General features: G+C 45.6%; 1 protein-coding gene across 6 annotated transcripts in view; it reads left to right on the forward strand.

Annotated features, from left to right (window-relative positions):
* The window catches only part of Pigg (phosphatidylinositol glycan anchor biosynthesis class G), a 36,851-nt gene extending 16,631 nt beyond the window's left edge, over window positions 1–20,220 (forward strand). For 2 of the 6 annotated variants that reach the window (XM_042672768.1, XM_042672769.1), the window contains exons 6-13: window positions 2,854–3,066; window positions 5,982–6,199; window positions 6,919–7,200; window positions 9,531–9,985; window positions 10,436–10,627; window positions 14,712–15,021; window positions 17,878–18,041; window positions 19,692–20,220. In XM_042672768.1, coding sequence (XP_042528702.1) covers window positions 2,854–3,066; window positions 5,982–6,199; window positions 6,919–7,200; window positions 9,531–9,985; window positions 10,436–10,627; window positions 14,712–15,021; window positions 17,878–18,041; window positions 19,692–19,932 — 2,075 coding nt within the window. In that variant the 3' untranslated portion in view covers window positions 19,933–20,220. Of the gene's footprint in view, window positions 1–2,853; window positions 3,067–5,981; window positions 6,200–6,918; window positions 7,201–9,530; window positions 9,986–10,435; window positions 10,628–14,711; window positions 15,022–17,877; window positions 18,042–19,691 lie in introns of those variants that run through there. The other 4 variants (XM_042672770.1, XM_042672771.1, XM_042672772.1 and 1 more) reach the window with 4 other exon arrangements.
* The last annotated feature ends 407 nt before the right edge of the window (window positions 20,221–20,627 follow it).

Consider the following 20,627-nt stretch of genomic DNA (forward strand, 5'->3'; position numbering starts at 1 on the left):
AGGTAAGAGTCTCCGGGGCTTTCCTGCAACGGCTGGTATTGAACTGCAATTATCATATCTCAGCCTCCTGAGTAACTAGGGTTATAGGCATGAGCCACCATCACCCAGCTAGATTTTATTTGTTTTTTTGTTGTTGTTATAAAGGTGATGTACACTGGGGTTACAGTTACATAGTCAGGTATGAGTACATTTCTTTTTGGACTGTGTCACTCCTTTGTAGTAGGAAGACCCCTACTCAGGCAGGCAAGCCCACCTAGTCGTCCGGAGTGACAGAGCCCACCGCAACAAAGTTGATATTAAAGAAGCAACTTTATTGAGAAGGTTCCTACACTGACCGGCCAGGGCCGCAGCACAGGCTCGGGAGCTGATACTGTGACCCCGAGCGGCCCACGTGCTTAGGTTTTTAAAGGCAAAAGTCACAAGGTGAAACCTGGTCACGTAGGCGACCAATGAGATTTTCACACACCCAAAAGATTGCACAGTCATACCAGACCACACGCAGGAGGCCAGTGAGGTTACACTTTGTCACATAATGGCTGTTTGAACCAGCCTATCACTTTTGGTTTAAATGACTCGCAAATTCAATGGTAAAGCGGAGCTTAAGGTAAACATACACAAAGGAGTTTAGTGGAGTTTAACATAAGCATGTGAAAAAGGTAGAGTTTATAGTAAACTTGGGATGTCTGCCAGCATGCCAGCCAGCATGCCAGCATGAGCCGGATTACTGGCTACCTGTTTAATCAGTCAGTCTTTAACAAAACAATGAAGGTGGGTTAAATTAAGGGGAGGGGGACCTAGAGGCATTCTTTTCATTCCAAGAACTGGGCTGGTTGGAGCCAACGTTTTTTGTTTTTTTTTTTTTCTAAAATCCCTAAAACAAAAACAAAACCTGTAAAGAAGCTGTCCCAGCTCGAGTCTCCTCTCAGGGCCTAGTTCACCTTGCTCTTTGTTTTTCCCTCCCATCTCCTCCAACAAGTTGTACAATTCATTTTCAACATAGTGTCTTGTGAGTACTGCTGCTACATTTGTTCAACCTTGGTCACTCGATTAGGATTTTTTTTGTTTCGTTGGTTGTGGAGCTTGAACTCTGGGCCTGGGCACTGTCCCTCAGCTCTTCAGCTCAAGGCTAGTGCTCTACCACTTGAGCCACAGCACCACTTCTAGTTTTCTGGTGGTTTATTGGAGATAAGAGTCTCATGGACTTTCCTGCCCGGGCTGGCTTTGAACCGTGATCCTCATATCTCAGTTTCCTGAGTAGCTAGGATTACAGGTATGAACCACCAGTGCCCAGCAGATTGTGTGTGTGTGTGTGTGTGTGTGTGTGTGTGTGTGTGTGTGTGTGTGTGTGTTGTTCTTTTTTTTTTTTTTTTAATGCCAGTCCTGGGACTTGAACTCATGGCCTGGGTACTGTCCCTGAGCTTCTTTTGCTCAAGGTTACCATTCTACTACTTTAGCTGTAGTGCCATTCGGGCTTTTTCTGTTTATGTAGAACCGAGGAATCAAACCTAGTGCTTCATGCTAGGCAAGCACTGTACCACTAAGCCACATTCCCAGCCTTGTGTGTTGTTCTTCTGGGTTTATTTGTTTGAGTTTGTTTGTATTTTAAAACTGGGTCTCACATTGTAGGCAGTCCAGCCTTAAACTTCTCTTTCTCCCACGGCAGCCTCCTAGTTTTATCTGTTGTCTGTTGAGATGTCCTCTGTCTTCCTGTGAATCTCCTCTTAACACACCTGGGGGGAATAGATATGCCTGGGTTCAGGCTAATTGAATGCTTGGGTTCAAGCTAATCTAGTTTGGTTTGTTATGGTTTGATCTGGTCTGGGCTAAGCACAGCTATGTCTTATTTTTGTTTTGTTTTGTTTTGTTTTTTTGTCAGTCATGGTGCCTGAACTCTGGGTCTGGGCGCTGTCCCTCAGCTCTTCAGCTCAAGGCTAGCGCTCTACCACTTGAGCCACAGCACCACTTCCGGCTTTTTTCTTTTTGCTTATGTGGTGCTGAGGAATTGAACCCAGGGCCTCATGCATGCAAGGCAAGCACTCTACCACTGAGCCACCTTCCCAGCCCAGCCTTCTTCCTTCTTGGGGTTTGACCAGCTTCTCCAAGGTAGCCAGGAGTAGTGTTTGAGAACCACTATCTCAAAAGGAGGTGTGTATACTAATCTTGGACCTTTAGGGTTAGGTCCAAGATTCTTAAGATGATCTTGAGTTTGTGTTGACACTTCTAGCTCACATTCATGACTATAAAATCAACTCTAGATCTCATTGCTATACTTACTTCCTCCTAAGCCTGTAGATTTGGTAGAGTTAGTGCATCACACATGAGATGCTTGTATTATCACACAGTAGACATGCAGCAGTATCAGACTTGTCCCTCTTATGCCTGCACCCACTCAGCTGAGTATAGCAGGAGAAGCAACTGAGAGATCCTGGGCCAGGTTTCTCAGGTTTACGTGAATGCTAGAAAGGAGAGCTTAGCACGTTCTGAGTCCAGAAGATCCACCCTCATTTTTGTTCAGAGTTAACAATAGGTATCATCGCAGTGACCATCCCTAGGCTTCTGTTGGGCTACTTGCCACCTCCATGCCTGACCTTTCTCAGCAATCACTCTGTTCATAATCATTTGCCTTACTTGCCCTCCGTACACTATAAGCCACTGAAAGGAATGGGACACTCACCAAATCTGTCGACACTACGAAGTTAATATATTGTTTCTGTGTGAATCTACCTCACATGGTTTGAAGAGATGGGTATTTTGACCTGTATTAGCTATAGAGGCTCATTTTAAGAATAACTACCATCTCCTACCTTCTAGAAGCCTTTTTTTTTTTTTTGTAAAATATCTTCTTTTTTCTAGGGGAGATCCGACACACAAAGCACGTCCAGCAGACCGACTTGGCTGCAACACTAGCAACAGGACTTGGCTTGCCAATTCCCAAAGACAGTGTAGGAAGCCTTTTATTTCCAGTTGTAGAAGGAAAACCAATGAGAGAACAGCTGAGATTTTTACACTTAAACACAGTACAGCTTAGCAAGCTGTTGCAAGAGAATGTACCATCCTATGAGAAAGGTAAGCCAATGAATCCAGCTTGTATTAGAATTGCGTGTCTCATTGTAGTTCACATTTTCTGGATGTGTTCTGTGGTATGCAGTTTGTCATGGTACTGTATTGCAGTCATTATTCTTCAGTTTTATATATATATTGTGTTTCTGGTTTCTTACACCCTTAACTGTCACCATTAGCAATACCACAGATGCAGTTAACTACATGAAATCTTTCATAAGCGTATGCTGTCAATAAGTACTCTTCTTTAGGACCCAGGGACTATTAAAAGCATTGGAAATAAAATCATCAAGAGGTACAGTATCTCTGTCTGAGATCCTCCAGAGGGAAAAGAAAAAAAAACAGTAATAGATGCCAAATGGTAAGAAAGACCCTAGGAAATTATCAGACAGAAAAGAGAGGAGATTGCAGGTAGATTGGGTGTGTTGCAGGCTGAGAGTCAAAGAGACACAGGGCCTTGCAGAGTGGCTAGGGGAAGGCACAGGAAATAGTAGAGATGTATAGGGGCCTTCTAATTGCCAGAGGGGTTTTCAGTTTTGTCCCAGGTGAAGTGTAGGGGACACTGCAGAGTTTTCTGCATTCTCAAAGGCTCTCTCAGATTCCCTTGGAGAGTTCTTCCCTATGCTGTAACAGGAGACTGGTTGGCCTAGTGCTCTGGTGAGGGCCCTGTACACCAGAGGAGCCCCAAAATAATTGTATTGTGGATATGTTTGAAATAGCAAAACAGGATTTGCTGGCACACCAGAGTCTAAGTCATAGGAAGACCTGCAGCCTAAGGAACAATTCTGGAGTTTCAGCCAAACAGTGAAAGAGTAGATGACCATGCACTAAGGTAGGTAAGACCAGAACAGGAGCAGAAGAAGGTTTTCAGGGCAAGGCAAGGTAGTAGCCTGACAAGGACTCAGGAGACCATGCAGAAAAAAAAAAATTCAATAAGGAGGGAGTAAAGAGCTGTGCTGAATACTAGCAAAATAAAGTGAGAAACTGAGAACTCACTGAGAGAGCTCTCTGCTGAGTCTGGCAATGTGTGGTTATTAGTGACTATAGGAGCAGCTCACACAGAGTGTCAGGAGGAAGCCCAGTTGGGAGATGGAGGGCCAAGAGCAGATATTTTATCTTTTAGCTAGCAATACTGTTAGGTGTTTATCTGCTAATAAGAATATTCCCTTGTGGGGAGTGTGCCTCCTTGTGAGCCTCTGTAGGTCATTCAGACTGTGGACTCCATATACCAATTAAACACATTTGCCCTGAATCTAAAGGAAGCACTACTTGCTTAAGGCAACATTTAATCGGATGCAGCAGGCTGTGGGAGATAGGCTGGGAGCATGTGTGGTAAGGGACGAGCGGACTTGGTGCTTAGCCAAGGACCCAGATGAAGCCTGGCCAGTGCATACTTCAGTCTAGACTAGGCACAGATGTTACTTTCGCTTTTTTTTTTTTTTTTTTTTTTTGGGGTGGGGGGGAGGGTCCAGTTGTGGGGCCTGTACTCTGGGCCTGGGCGCTGTCCCTCAGCTCTTCAGCTCAAGGCTAGTGCTCTACCACTTGAGCCACAGCGCCACTTCTGGCTTTTTTCTTTTTGCTGATGTGGTGCTGAGGAATCGAACCCAGGGCCTCATGCATGCAAGGCAAGCGCTCTACCGCTGAGCCACCTTCCCAGCCCCTCGCTTTTTTTCTTTTTCAAAAGTAACTTGTATGGCCTTGATAGTTTTTGTACATTCATTGTTATTCATATGTTCTGTTATTAACAAATCACCAACCAAAAATGATTTTAACGCATAGATGCTTTGCTTACTTCAAAAATGCGGCCTTATAGCTGGGCACCAGTGGCTCACGCCTGTCATCCTAGCTACTCAGGAGGTTGAGAGCTGAGGATTGCAGTTCAAAGCCAAAGTCCATGAGACTCTTATCTCCATTTAACCACCACAAAAAAATGGAAGTGGTGCTGTGGCTCAAGTGGTAGAGCACTCGTCTTGAGCTGAAGAGCTCAGGGACAGTGTCCAGGCCGGAGTTCAAGCCCCACAGCCAACACAAACAAACAAAAATATGGCCTTAGAAGAAATCAAGGACTGATAAGGGAAGGAGGAAAAGAGCCTGCTGGGATGAGGAAACTTTCATAGGGTCTGCACGCTATACACCATTCAGACACAGTGTACATCTACTTCCCATCCCACAAGGCCTACACACCTCTACAACATTCAGCCAGGTCTTGCCATGTGGCTTTCAGTTGTGCCAGGAGCAGCTTTTTCTCACTCCAAGACTGATCTTCATGACTGGATGCATGCTCTCCCAGTTCTTTGCCTGGTTAATTCTGTATCTTAGCCCATCCTTGCCCTCTCTACCCACTCCCAATCAGTTCCTTCTCATTACCGAGACTCTCTCATTGTATTCCAATCTACTTTTCCTTCATGGTGTTCTTCACAGTATGTGAAGAACTCATATGTCCATAAGTATCGACTATTTATTTTTGTGAATACTACTGGATCCAAGCCCAAACAGGTAGGAGTTCTTCCTGTTACTCAATATTGTGTTTCTTGCCTAAGACAGAGTATAGACAAGCCATTTTTTTTTTGCTTTTATAATTTACAAGAAGAAAAAGTAGAAAGAGATCAAGAATAGGGAGGAGAAGGTAAGACTAGGACAGGGAAGTAGGTAGAAAGGGAGTCTGTGCTGAGCAGTGGACAGATATATCTGTTTACATTGTATGTGCTGAATAACCAGGCCTTGGCAGTGGTGGTGCTAGGGTTGGCTGGATGTCCTTCAACTATACCTTATATCTAATGTAGGCAGCAACTTCCCTGAAGAAAAATACTGCCTGCATAAGGTATAAGTTGTAAAATCTTGTGCTAGGAATAACTGAATATTCAGAGATTATAATTATGCATACCCATGATGTATATGTGTAATTTTTTTTGTCCTGGTAGATCCTGGATTTGAGCAGTTTAAAATGGCAGAAAAGCTACATGGAAACTGGGTCAAGTTGCACTTGGAAGAAAACAATTCAGATGTTCTGCTTGGCCTGGGCACCAAGGTGCTCAGGCAGTACCTGGGTGCACTGAAGACCTTGAGTCTGTCCCTGAGCACACAAGTGGCCCAGTATGACATCTACTCGATGGTAGTGGGGACAGTTGTGGTTTTGGAGGTATGGATGTTTGTGTAATAATGGCTTAGGTATTAAATTGATTTGGTAACTCAGTCAAAACATAGTACTTTTAAATATATACAGTATTAGCATTACTGCCAGGCCTGGTATCCTATAACCCCAGCACTTGGGAGCTAAACCAGAAGACTGTTAGTTGGAGGCCAGCCTGGGTTCCACAAAAAACCCAGTCTCAAAAAAAAAAATAGGTGTTGCTATACACAGAAAATATGAATTTTCTTAACTGTCCCATTGTGTTTCTTAGCTTATGACAAATCATAAAGTACTCTCAGGTATTACTGCACACATAAAATAGCCTCTGCCTTTTTTTTTTTTTTTTGGGTCAGTCATGGGGCTTGAACTCTAGGCTTGAGCGCTGTCCCTCAGCTCTTCAGCTCAAGGTGAGCGCTCTACTGCTTGAGCCACAGTGCCACTTCCAGTTTTCTAATGGTTTATTGGAGATGAGAGTCTCATGGACTTTCCTGTCCGCGCTGGCTTTGAACCATGCTCCTCAGATCTCCTGAGTGGCTAGGATTACAGGCATCAGCCACCAACTCCTGGCTTAAGCTCTGCCTTTTTGGCAGGCAACTAGAAGGAATCTTTCCTTGGGTCGTTTTTCCTATCCTTTGTGTATACAGAAAGGAGCTGCTCATTTTAGGTGGTTTCACTTGGTGTGGCCATCCACAGACACTGTTGGTGACTGGTTTTTGTTTTTATTCTAGGTCCTTACCCTGCTTCTCCTCAGCACCCCACAGGTGCTGCACAGAAGAACTGAGCTGGATGTCGCTCTGTCATCTCCTGTGTTTTCTCTGCTCTTTTATCTGATATTCCTGGTTCTTTCAGCCATTCACGTCGTAGTTTGCACCTCAGCTGAGAACTCGTGTTACCTCTGCAGTCTCCCCTGGCTGGCAGCAGTAGGAGTGATAGTGCTAGTTTCCATGCTGCTCTGTGCAATCGTGTCTGCTCTTGCCAGGACTGTCCTTGATGGTGCTCTGCTGAGGAAGGTATGGCTGGCTCTGTGTGGGATATTTTTCTTACGTTGTCTCATCTTTTGTCTGTCAGACATGAGTTGAAACATCAGTCAGCAGTGCTGCCAGCTTCCTGGAAGGCCACATACCAAAGAAGTTATGTAACAACTTCAGCAGCCTGTGCCTTTCTCTGCCCATCTTGGCCTCTGGTGTTCTGATGTGTGGTCAGGTCACACAAGTGTGTCTCAGTTGGAAAGCTGGTTCTTGGAGTGGAGGTGATGGTGGAGCTGCAGGTCATGGGGGATGAGGAGCACAGGCTCCTTAGCCTAATGAGCTGCAGCCGAGGACAGCTACGGGCTAAATACTCAGGAGATTCCAAGGGAGTTTTGATGTTCTTTTCCTCTGTTCTGCCGCACAAAATGCAATTTTCTTTTCAAGACACATGTTTTCCTTTGGAAGTCTCCATCTCTGACCTGGCACCTTCATTCACTACCAGGTGGTGCTGGCTGGGCAGTAAAAAAGGGATGGGCTAGGAATGTGGCTTAGTGGTAGCGTGCATGAAGCCCTGGGTTCAATTCCTCAATACCATCTACACAGAAAAAGCTGGAAGTGACGCTGTGGCCCAAGTGGTAGAGCACTAGCCTTCAGCAAAAGAAACTCAGCGACAGCCCCCAGACTCTGAGTTCAAGCCCCAGGACTGGCAAAAGAAAAAAAAAAGAGAGGGGTTGGGAAGTTGGCTCAGTGGTAGACCGCTTGCCTTGCATGCCAGAGGCCCTGGGTTCAATTCCTCAGCACCACATAAGCAAAAAGAAAAAAGCCGGAAGTGGTGCTGTGGCTCAAGTGGTAGAGCGCTAGCCTTGAGCTGAAGAGCTGAGGGACAGCGCTCAGGCCCAGAGTTCAGGCCCCACGACCGGACCCAAAAAAAAATAAAAAAAGAGAGGGAGAAAGAGAGAGATAGGTAGTCACAGTAAAAAGAGTTCTGGTCCACAATGCCCAGAGCCTTTATTGGGGAACCCTGTACAGTGATGCCAACACTCATCCACGCAGCACCTGTGCTCCTACTCATGGTAGGACCTGCAGAGGCCCTCTGCTGGGAGTTCAGGTCTTAGCACTCCCTGTGGCCATAGTGCCAAGAAGTTTCTTGGTCCTCATTTGTATCTCTAGGGCCTACCCAAGATCATGCTGTTTCTGGGTGCCTTGCTGCACACAATAAATAGTTAATAGAAAAATAGACAACAGCAATCTCATCTTGAACAGTTTTTAAGTTAATAGTTCACCATTGTCTCTGTGAGTAAGCACCTTAAGGGAGAAAGAATTTATTTTAGTTCAGTGTTTCAGAAGTGTTAAGTCCATTGTCAGTTGGTTGTATCCCTCTGAGCCTGTGGCAAGGCAGAAACATCATAGTGGCTGGAAAGGCTTCTCAACGGAACTCTGTTCTACTCATGGTAGCAAGGAAACAGAAAGACCCAGGGACAAGATATACTCTTCAAGGCATAAGCCTAGTGACTCTCTAGCTAGGCCCTATCTACTAATAGCCCATTCAGTTTTGAACACATGTATGGATTGATCCATTAGTGGAGAGTATAGTGCCAGCTGAGCACCAGTGGCTCATACTTGTGATCCTAGGTACTGAGCAGGCTGAGGTCTGAGGATCACAGTTCGAGGTCTGCCCAGGCAAACTCAAGACCCGTATCTCCAACTAACCACCAAAAAGCCAGAATGGAGCTATAACTCAAGTGGTAGAGTGCTAGCCTTGAGAACAACACCAACAAAAAACAAAAAGCTCAGGGACAGCACCCAGACCTTGAATTCAAGACCCAAGACTGGTTAGTGCCATCTTGATCCACTTACCTGTCAGTATTACCATAAGCTGGTAACTAGAACTTCATGTGTGTTTTGGTGGGACATTCCATATTCAAGCCATAACACAGTTTAAGGGATGGTGGACTGTGGTGCCACCTGTGTTGTTTCAACAGAAGTGACCATTGTAGTGGATACCGAACATTTCAAGGGAAAAGGAACTGTCATGGAAAGGGGCATGAAAGCTGGTCTAGTTCTTGGGCTCCACCACTGACCTAAGGGCCTAACCACTTTCATTCTCTGCTTCTGAGTTCTCAACTTGCAGTCCAAGGTAAGGGCCACTGACAGATACTATCTCCATGGCCCCTGGCTGGCAGAAGGGCATCTTGACTCCCCCAGTCTGTGCTGTGTGAAGAAGAACCATGTCCCCAAGGCAGGAGGCTCTTCAGAGTAGGCAGTGGACACTGGGCATGAGGAACAGCACATATCTGTCTTTGGACGTTAGCACATATAGGGAGATGTGTGTCATTTTCAGGTTGTTTCCCATACAGTATTTCCTCTTACAGAATGTAGCTCACCCCAGCTCTGGATGGTCAGAGGTAGACCACCTTCTTCTGCTGGGCACAGTGGGGCATGTCCTGAGTCTCGGAGCCAGCAGCTTCGTGGAAGAGGAGCACCAGACCTGGTACTTCCTTGTCAACACCTTGTGTCTGGCTCTGAGCCAGGAAACGTGTCGGAGCTACTTTCTGGGGGACAGCTGCGAGCCTCCGCGTGCCTTCCACGTGGAGCAACAGCCTGAGGGTGCCATTGTCACGCTGCGGGAGAGCACGGGTGATGAGGGTGCTGAGCCTGTCAGGGAGGGCGAGGGGCCCTCCCAGCCCCAAACACAGAGAGGCCACAAGCAGTGGGCAGTGCTGGCAAGCCCCTGGCTGGTGCTGATCTGCTGCCGGTTGCTGCGGTCCCTGAACCAGACAGGTGTGCAGGGGGCCCACCGGCCTGATTTTGGCCACTGGCTCACCAGGTAAGCACAAGCCTTGGACCAGGGGCTGGACTCTCCTGATTGAATGGTTTTCTTTCTCTACATTTAGTTCTGGTTTTCATATTAAGAATAGGATAGTATTTGAGATCTGAAGAAATAGAAAAGCAAATCACAGCTCATGAGTCAGTGTAGAAAGGTGAACTGTGTCGAGGCTAGCCAAGCAAGCTGATCTGTGTGTGAGAAAACAGCACAGGCCAGGTTGCAGATGAGGGCTACCGGGGCAGGACTGGCTGCACCGCGCTGCCTCGCTTCTGAATACATCCATGAGTAAGAAGTTAGACTTGATCCCCATGGTCTTACTTAAGACATTTTCAGAACTTTTGTGTGAATTTTAATCTACATTTCTTTTGTGCTTTCTAGAAAAATCAGTATAGATTCATACATCACTAATTCCTTTTTGTCATCATTGTGGTATTGTCCATCTTGTTTCAGCTCTGAACACAAAGTGCAGCTCTCAGGCCTGGCTGCCCTCTCCCTGCTTGCAATCTTCATGTTGGTCCAAAGGGGGTGTTCCACTGTGTCTAAAGCAGCCCTGGCGCTTGGGCTGTTGGGCGTCTTCTGCTACAGGTCCGCCATAGGGAATGTGCTATTCCCATGGCAACCAGACAACAAAAGCATTACAAAGTAAGTACACTGGAGATATGAGGGTCTGTTTACTGTAGATCAGTTTTAGTCTTATATGTACTAAAAAATGCCATTCCTTCTCCCTCCCCACAAAAAACTACCTTATACCAATCTTTAGAATAACCGAGTTTGGTATTTATGAATGGTGATTTCATTAGCAGTTATGATAAGCCTGATTAAGAAAACCTTAATGAACCACTTTGTTAGTATTCTCTTAGAAGAGAAAAAAATATAAGGTCTTTGAAATTTAGTTTTTAAATTAATAAGTAAAACTTAAGGGATTTTGTAGGACAAAGAGTGAGGAATGAATGCATGCATGCATGCGTGATACCTGACTTAACTGCAACAGCAGTTCCCAGGACTTGGTTTTGATCAGTTGTGGTATGGCTGCAGAAGTAAGGGTGATGATGTTGAGTAGATACTCCCCAGCAGTTGGGAAAGAAGCAGAACATCTCCATAATTTACCAAGAGCATATGCTTTGACAGTCAGGAAAGCTTAATCATGAGACTGAAGACCAGTTTTCTGTTTGCTAATAATATGGTGAAATGCTGGGAGTAGCTAGGCAGAGGGCAGGGTGCAAAATGTGTCTGAATCTTTCAATATTGTCCATTCTCTTCTCAAATATATCTCAAGAATACAAGCAAGCAATGCAGGATTGAGACAGAAGCATGCTCATTGAGGCATCTTTTTTTTTTTTTTTGGTAGAAAAAGTAAAGAATGGGCTGGGAATGTGGCTTAGTGGTAGAGTGCTTGCCTAGCGTGCATGAAGCCCTGGGTTCGATGCCTCAGTACCACATAAGCAGAAAAAGCATGAAGTGGTGCTGTGCTTCATGTAGTATAGTGCTAGCCTTGAGCAAAAGAAGCTCAGGGACAGTGCCCAGGCCCTTGAGTTCAAGCCTCAGGACTGGGAAAGAAAGAAAGAGAGAGAGGGAGGGAGGGAGGAAGGGAGGGAGGGAAGAACAATGCAGCAATAGAGATGTGGCACTTGCAGTTCAGTTGAAGCTCCACCATAGCATCTCACTGCCATTAGTGAGTTTTCAGAGAACTGAGGAGGACATTTGTGAACAATAAGCTTTAGGGTTGTTGGATGACTCCAGCTTGCTGAGTGTGTTTTGCTTTTCATACTGATGTGAAAGACTAAAGAGATAAAATAGTGGTGATTATAACCCAAGATTTTAGGTGGGTTGTGGCTTTATTTGTGTGCATGCGCGTACACCCATGTATATGTGTATGTGTATGCCAGGCCTACGGCTTGGATTCAGGGCCTGTGTGCTCTCTCTGAGCTCCTTTGCTCAAAGCTAGCACTCTATACCACTTGAGCCACAACTCCATTTCTTGTTTTGGGAGTCCTTAATTGGAGATAAGAGTCTCATGGGGATTGGGAATGTGGCTTTGTGGTAGAGTGCTTGCATGAAGTCCTGAATTCAATTCCTCAGTACCACATAAACAGAAAGAGCTGGAAGGGGCACTGTGGCTGTTGTAGAGTGCTAGCCTTGAACAAAAGAAGAAGCTCAGGGACAGTGCTTAGGGCCTGAGTTCAAGCCCCAGGGAGGGGGTGGGGAATCCTGCTTGGGCTGGCTCCAAACTGTGATCCTCAGATCTCAGCCTCCAGAGTAGCTAGGATTATAAATATGAGCACCCAGTACCTTTTTTAAAAACCAGTACTTATTTCTGTACCTTACAATTATCTAGAATTAACCAATGCCGCTTTTCTAGTCAAACAAAAGGTCTAAGTGACAACCAAGAGCTGTGGCTAGGCCATGTAGCTGGTAACTGGGGTTATACAAGGAAGCACCTGCTGACAGGGGTAGAGAGTTAGGGGTTGAAGTGTCACCCAGTGCCTGCCTTGGGTAATAGCAATGTGGTGGATGCCAGGGGAACAAGAAGAAGGGGGAGCGGATGTTCAGGGACTCATCGAAAGGCTTTTTGATTTTTTTGTGTGTATGTGCTGGTCCTGGGGCTTGAATTCAAAGCCTGGCACTGTCCTTTACCTTTCTTTTCTGTGCAGGGCTTGTGCTCTATCACCTGAACCACAGTCATACGTATGGCTTTTTGTTAATTAGAGATGAGTCTCACAGACTTTCCTGCCTGGGCTGGCTTTGAACCTTGATCATCACATCTCAGCCTCCTGAGTAGCTAAGATTTTAGATATGAGCTACCAGTGCCCAGCAAGATGTTGGCTTTGAGGCATAAGCCAAGGTAGTTGTCCTAGCTTGATCTTATATATGATGGTATCTCAAAGGACAGTGTGCAAATAAGTTCCTCATTATCTCCCAGACTTGACTTCAGTGTCACCCATCTAGACTATGACCATCTTACCTTGCCTTCCCTTCTTTTCCTGCAACATGCCCTTTGTTCAATTCAAAAAAAATAGCCCAGTGCCTTTTTCTTCAATGCAGTAAAATTCTCCACTTTCCAAGCAATCTCACCCAAAATATGTCCTTGTTCCAGATCCAACAGACTCCAGATGTGCTCCAATTCTGGATCCATCCATCCTGGTTCTGGACCCGTCCTGGTTCCAGATCTACCTAGTTCTGGATCTTCTTTGCTTCTAGGTTCAGTTAGCATTCTCAGACCCTTTGCCTTCCACACCTCCTTTCTTTTCCTTTGAGAAGCCTATTTGTGGCTGGCACTGAGTACTGGGAACTTATTGGAGATGTCTGCTGATGCTGTCCCTCTGTTCTCCATCCACTGACCCTAGCAGCATCTCCTGGTACAGAGCCTCATGTCTTTTCTTCCTTGAAATGTCTTCCCTGGCTCCAACCTTTGCTGGCTTCTGCATGACTGGAATCATGTGGTCCTTCCTTTGCTTTCACATTAGGGCACATGGCCCAGGGTGCTAGGTACCTGACCCCAGCTTCTCATCTAGGCCACACTGCATCCCATGTGGTACATACACCCACATTGTGTTAATTAAACTGTTCATACTGAAGAAAGGAATGTTTTTTTCTGTCAGTCATGGGGCTTGAACTCTGGGCCTGGGCGCTGTCCCTCACCTCTTCAGCTCAAGGCTAGTGCTCTACCACTTGAGCCACAAGCTACTTCCAGCTTTTTCTGTTTATGTAGTGCTGAGGAATCAAACCCAAGGCCTCATGCATGAGAGGCAAGCACTCTACCACTGAGCCACCTTCTCAGCCCCCAGGAATTTTTTTAATGAAAGTATATACCTACGAAAATACGATACAGGAAAATTCATTTTTTGAAACAGATACGTTATTATATTGATATTTCATTTAAAGTTTACTTAACATTATTTTAGATGACCATCTTTTGTAGTATATTTTAAATATTCATTTATGAATCTGCTAAAAGTATGTTTTAGGAATATATGTTTTATAAGATAAAGTTCTTGAGCATATATCCTAAATTGTACACTTCACAGACTCAATTGAAGAACTAAAGTACTTATAATAGTACTTAGTTTTTACTGAATATTTGCTGTATAGCAAACACTTTATGTGTATTCTTCCTAGGATAATCATGTAAGGTGTAGAGTTCACCTTTTGTTCTTTTCACAGATACATTGTCAGAGATGTTAAGTTTTCCTAAACAATAAAACTAGTGAACCAAAGAGCCCAGAGTGAACAGTTTGGCCCACTGCATGTTGTCCATGTGTACACACATAAGTAGTCACACCCTTTAAAAAATCTGCTTCACTGCGAACGTGCTTGGTTAGCACAGTCAGCATTTTGCACCTACAGAAGTTTCAGACATTTGGGTTTTATACTAGCATAATTGTTTTTATGTTAGTTATGCAAAGCAGGTAGGTGATTTCCCTGGCATACTGTCAGGCTCGGGTCCTGTAACTAGGTGATATTTTGTCTGCATCAGCAAGGTTTCTTCAAAGACAGCTCCATCAGGGAAGTGCACTCAAGGACACACCTGTTGTCCTGGCAGGGTGCTCCTCCAAGGCACAGGTGAAGAGTTGGCATGCCCCCTTCTGTGATGCTAGCTGTCTACAGGAGGGCACTGTGGCTCATTTAGTCCCTTCCTAATTAAATACACTCTTTAAATGGGAAAATTATGTATTTCTATTTTTCTAGATGGTGCATATGAATCTAACTTGTTTTGCTTTTTTTTTAGGGGTATTATTGAAGCTCGTTTTGTTTATGTCTTTGTCCTTGGCATTCTGTTCACGGGTACCAAAGACTTGCTTAAGTCTCAAGTCATTGCTGCAGACTTCAAAATCAAGACTATAGGCTTATGGGAGATATATAGTGGATTAGTTCTTCTGGCAGCTTTGCTCTTGAGGCCACATAATCTTCCGGTGTTAGCATTTAGTCTCTTGATTCAGACTCTAATGACTAAGTTCATCTGGAAGCCCCTGAAACACGATGCAGCCGAGGTCACTGTTATGCATTATTGGTTCGGTCAAGCATTCTTCTACTTCCAGGTAGGTTTTCATTATTATCATGGGTAGAAGACTGTTAACTTTTCAAGTCATTTACCTTGTAGTATTTCTCTGAGACAATTTTATGTTAGAAAGTTGAATTTGCTCAGTGAAAGAATTGTCAGTAAGCATGAATTATGCTTAAATCTCATGTGTCTCTTATACCTTTGTGCCATTCTCTATGCTGTCTCCACTGTCTGATGTCCCTGTGTGGCTGTTAGTTCCCCAGGGCCTAAAGGACTGCCACTCTTCTCTCTAGTGTTTAAAAACTCATTGAAAACAGCCTGGAAACCTGGAAACTCACTTATGGTGGATATGAGGGTATCTCAGCACCGGTGGTAGGTCTGGGAGTAACCTAGTTCTTCCCACTATCCCCAGAGAGAATGAAACTCTCCATAGAACCCCTCAGCTGGACTCTCTGCCGAGTATCTACCAACTTTGGGAGTGCGTATCCATGTGTACCAGCTTCTCCACCTGTCCGGTCCTGCGTTCTTTTGTGGCTACAGTGAAGAGAGTAGCCTTTTCACTGTTAGGTTTCTGTGAGCCTAGTCTTGCCCTTGGAACAGCTGTAATTATGTGGCTTACCTTGTCTGTGCTTCTGATCCCAAAGCCAAATGGTGGTAGGTGAAATTCAAGAAACATGTAAGTCCTGCTGGCTGATGGTGGCTCTTGCCTGTAATCCTAGCTGCTCAGGAGACTAACATCTGAGGATTGCAGTTTGAAGCCAGCCACGGCAGGAAAGTCTGTGGGACTCTTTATCGCCACCAAATTACCAAAAGAAGCCAGAAGTAGAGCTCTGGCTCAAGTACCACAGTGCTAGTGTTGAACAAAAGAAGTTCAGGGACAGTGCCTAGGCCCTGAGTTCAAGCCCCAGCACCAGCACAAAAGAAAAAAAGAAATATCTAAGTCCTTGAATAGCATGACCAGACTGATGTAGCCCTGGGCTCAGCCTGTTGAGGCTCCCCTGGCCTTCCCCACTGTATCTGTGGAAGGTAGAATCACACAAGCATCATTAGGATGTAAGTGGCTACCAGCCTGAACTCTGGGACCCAGCACTTTCCACCAGATGGTCTTTGACAAGTGCTTGCTATGCTTTAGTTTTCTTTTTGTAAACTGGGGATGGTATATAGCCCTTCTCCTGGGCTGTGGTAGGGTCAGAAGCCTGGCTCAGCCTGACCCTGCCACTAAGCTATTTTGACACTTACAGAGTTTGCTTTGCCACAAGGAACGGTCCCATTTCCACAGTGTTTAAAGTGCGGATCAGTGTGTGGTCATACTTGCATTACTGTGCACCTGCAGGCAATGGCGGGTCACTGTAGTAGGCACCCATCTATGTGCCAGGGATCAGACAGACACCAACTCAGCAAAGACTTGGGTCTCATGCAAATGAGCTGTGAGTCTCTCTTTCTGGGAACCATTTACACAAGGTTTGGCTGAGCTCTGCAAGCTCAGCAGTCAACCCCATTTCACCCCATTCTCTCTCCCCCAAGCCTTCAGCTCCCAAAGGCCCCTTTCCTCAGGTTGAGTCCCTTCCCCTTCACTGTCCCTCCCTGAGGGAAGATCTGTAGCCTTGCTGCCACTGGGTTCTGCCTTCAGTGCTGAATTTCCTCAACAACATGGAGATTGGGCATGGACGCTCCACTCTGATTGCTGGCCTCCTCGTGCACTAAGTCTCTGGTCTGTACAGTGATAGTGTACCATGTTAGTACGGTTGAAGATGATGTTAGTGTGACTGTGCATCACATGTTACCCACTGCTAGCCACGTGGTCCCCTCTTTACTGGTCTATATTATTTGGGGGCTGCCATCAAGCTCCAGGAGCCACATCTACTTCCATCCGCACCAGGCCCCTATCCCTGCACCTTGCCCTCCCTTACTCTGATGGCCCCTCTACCATCTCACCAGAAGGTCCTGAGAGCAGAATCCTGAGCATAGCCATTTCAGGGTAATGCTAGGGTAAGCCTAAGGCAAAGGTGAATGTGAATTCAAGGATGCGAGAGAGAGAGAGAGAGAGAGGCTTATAGAGAGGAGGCATTGTAGATGTCATATCTTCCTGACCCCATAGGTACCCCTGGAACCAGATATCTGCCACAGGGAGGGGCAGCAAGGAATAGGGTTGACTACTGTGGGGCTTGCAGAGCTCAGCCAAGCCTGTGTAAATGGTTCCCAGAAAGGCCTGTGCTGAGCCTGGGGTAGCCTCAAGTGCCATCAGAGTGTCAGAGTGTAAGTGGCCCATAAGCATCAGAGTAAAGTTTGCATGTGCAGCTGACAAACCAGAATCAGTGGACTGAATCTGCAAAGATCATTTTCTCCAATCCAAAATACCACCACACAGCACAGGTAATCGGTGTGGCATCAACCTTTCTCTCACACATGCATTTCACTGGCCAGGTTTGGTTGTGACCAATCAGTCTCTCAATATCAGTAGAAAGTCAGTCCTCAGTGAGCAGTTGCCAAACTATGAGAGACTGACCATCTTCAACCATGTAACTCACAGCAGCATCCATGGGACTTGCTATATGGCCAGCCATTGTCCATTCCCCTTGTCTAGACCATACGGCAGTGTCTCCCGGAGCCCTCTGAACCATACTCAGGCAGAGGTCCTCAAGGAAAGATGGCTGCACTTTTGACGTGAGAGAGGGTTTTGGCCTGAAAGTGTGAGATGCCCACAGTCAGTCATCAGACTGGCAGAGGGGTGCTTTTCTGCAAGCCATTCTCTTACCTTCTTTGCCTAGAGAGACACAGCAGTCAGGTAGGTGATTGATCCAGGGCTAACTCAGTGACAGGATGGGTTCACAATATCACAGTCATCCGGCTCTTGTGAGTGCTTTACACTAATATAGTGGCTCCTGTATTCCAGGGTAATTCTAACAACATCGCCACCATTGACGTCTCAGCAGGCTTCGTGGGCTTAGACACCTACATGGAAGTTCCAGCCACGTTCCTGACCGTGTTTGGGACATATGTGGGACCTGTGCTATGGGCCAGCCACTTAGCACACTTCCTGAGCTCAGCGACAAGCAGGTGACACATCTTTGTCTTTTACCACAAATCTGATGGCAGGGTGACTGATTTAAAGAGTACCTTTACAGGCACTGATGGTTCACGCCTGTAATCCTAGCCACTCAGGGAGCTGAGATCTGAGGATCACAGCTCAAAGCCAGCCCAGGCAGGAAAGTCCAATTACCCACCAGAAAACTGGAAGTGGAGTTGTGTCTCAAAATGGTAAAGTTCTAGTCTTGAGCAAGAGACCTCAAGGACAGCATCCAGATCGTAAGTTCAAGCTCTACAACTGATTTAAAAATAAATAAATGAATGAATGAAAAGTACCTTATTATAGAGTATCTGAACTCCAAAGATCACTGCTTGTCTTTTCCTTATGTAAGAAGCATGGTTTAGGGCTGGTATGTAGCTCAGTGGCAAAGCGCTTGCCCACCAAAATATGGCTCAAAGGTGTAAGTCTCATCTGAGGGGTTTTTTGTACCAGATTCAGGACCAAGTTCAAACCACACAAGAAGAACTGTCCAGCTGAAGTTTTTCTGTGATTAGGGTTAGGAAAAGTAGAGGCATGATCGCAGAGAAGAGGGGGTCAGCATAGTTTTTCCCCTCGGTACGAGAATATAAAAGATACTCATGTTTGGCTTCCAGAAACCCTAGTGGAGATACAGGGACAGGCCCTAAAAGGAGCTGTTGGCCATGCAGGTTCTGCGTCACTGTGAGCCGCTGGGGCTGCCATCTATCTGCAGGAGGCTGACAGCTGAGTGCAGAGATGAGGTGTCAGACGTTCAGGAACACGTGAGCGTCATCCCCTGACATCGTCGGTCTTGGGCCTGAAGACGCTTCCCAGGACCCGGTTTGCTCATGAGCTCACCTCCCTCGGGACCCTCAACAGACCCTCAGATGTGCCTCAACAGATAGAGCTTTCCAGGCCTACCCAGCTTGCGTCAGTGCTCCTTACCTAGGCTTCTGCAGCATCCCACTGTCTATTCATCGCCTCTTTACTATTGGTTTAGGTCTTGTTCCTCCACGAAAGAGGTGTCTTCAGCAGGGACTGTACCAGTTCTGTTCTCCAGGCAGCTCTCATGTTACCAATTAGTTGACAGCATTATTTGGTGTTTTGCTAATTAAAGAGTATTCCTGTAATTTATTCATTTATTTTTGCCAGTCCTGGGGCTTGAACTCAGGGCCTGGGCACTGTCCCTGAGCTTCTTTTGCTTAGGCCTAGTGCTCTACCACTTGAGCCACTTCTGGCTTTTTCTGTGTATATGGTACTAAGGAATTGAACCCAGGGCTTCCTCATGGTAGGCAAGCACCCTACCACTAAGCCACATTCCCAGCCCTATTCCTCTATTTTAGAATATTTTTTCTTCTTTTTTTTTTTTTATTTGTAGAACTGGGGATTAAACCCAGGATCTCACACATGCTAGGCAAGTGCTCTGCCACAGAGCGGCTTTTCCCAGCCCTTTTTAGAAAATGACAGGGTCTCACTGAGTTTCCCAAAGTAGGCTTAAATTTCCTGTTTTCCTCCCTTTAGCCAGGTTTACAGGTGTCTGCTGCCCCACCCAACTTCTGTGATACAGAAGCCATAGTACCATAATCATTTTCAAAGTAAAAGTACTGGCAACACGTATGTTTGTTGTATGTACTGATGCATGTTTTCTGCTTTATTCACAGTGGCTCAGCACTACGTTGTGCATGCTTCTGCTATGCACTGATTTGTTCTGTTCCAGTTGCCACATATATCATTCTTGTGACATCCCTGCGCTACCACTTATTCATATGGAGTGTCTTTTCTCCAAAGCTTCTCTATGAGGGGATGCATCTGCTCATTACAGCTGCTCTCTGTGCTCTGTTCACGGCCATGGACCAGACGGGCCACACAAGGATGTACATGAAGACAGACACCCGTAGCTGATGTGTTTTTACAGTTCCTGTTTGGGTCATGGATTTGAGTATTGAAAAATCTGCCCCTGGGTTGCAAACATGGCTCAGTTGGTAGAGCCCTAGCCAGTGAGCAAGAATGTCTGGTAAGGAGTTCAAGTCCCAGTCTATGACCTGAAAAGAAGAGAAAGAAAAGTCTGCCATGTCAAGTTCTGGAAGGAAAAAAAAAAAGTGAAGCCTATGAAGTTGATGAAGAGATTCAGTTGCACTGGAATTTAAATTAAATAGTAAGCGGTTTAATAAAAGATTACTTTAAAATATACTTTATCATATTTTCTGTGTTGCCAATCATTCCAGAAACTTCTGGACTTTTAATTTCCTCTGGATAAGTTATGAATCTGTGTGTTTAAGATTCTGGCCTTTGTACTGGTATGTATGACTCTCCCAAGAGGCCAGGAGCCTGTGGAGGAAGCACATCTACTACCAGGATCTATATCTCCTAGAGCTCAGCCCCTACATAGCACTGAGAGCCCAAGGCACTTCAGTTTAACATGGATTTTGTCTAGAAATACTGATGGCATTTGAAATGAAAGTTAAAAAGCATTTTTTTAAAAGCATTCATTTAGCCAGTTCCTGGTGGCTCACACCTGTAATGCTAGCTACTCAGTAGGCTGAGATCTGAAGATCATGGTTCAGATCCTGCCCAGGCAGAAAATTCCTTGAGACTCT

This window comes from Dipodomys spectabilis, unplaced genomic scaffold (assembly GCF_019054845.1).
Source record: "Dipodomys spectabilis isolate Male_0828 unplaced genomic scaffold, ASM1905484v1 ptg000771l, whole genome shotgun sequence".
Classification (NCBI taxonomy): Eukaryota; Metazoa; Chordata; class Mammalia; order Rodentia; family Heteromyidae; genus Dipodomys; species Dipodomys spectabilis.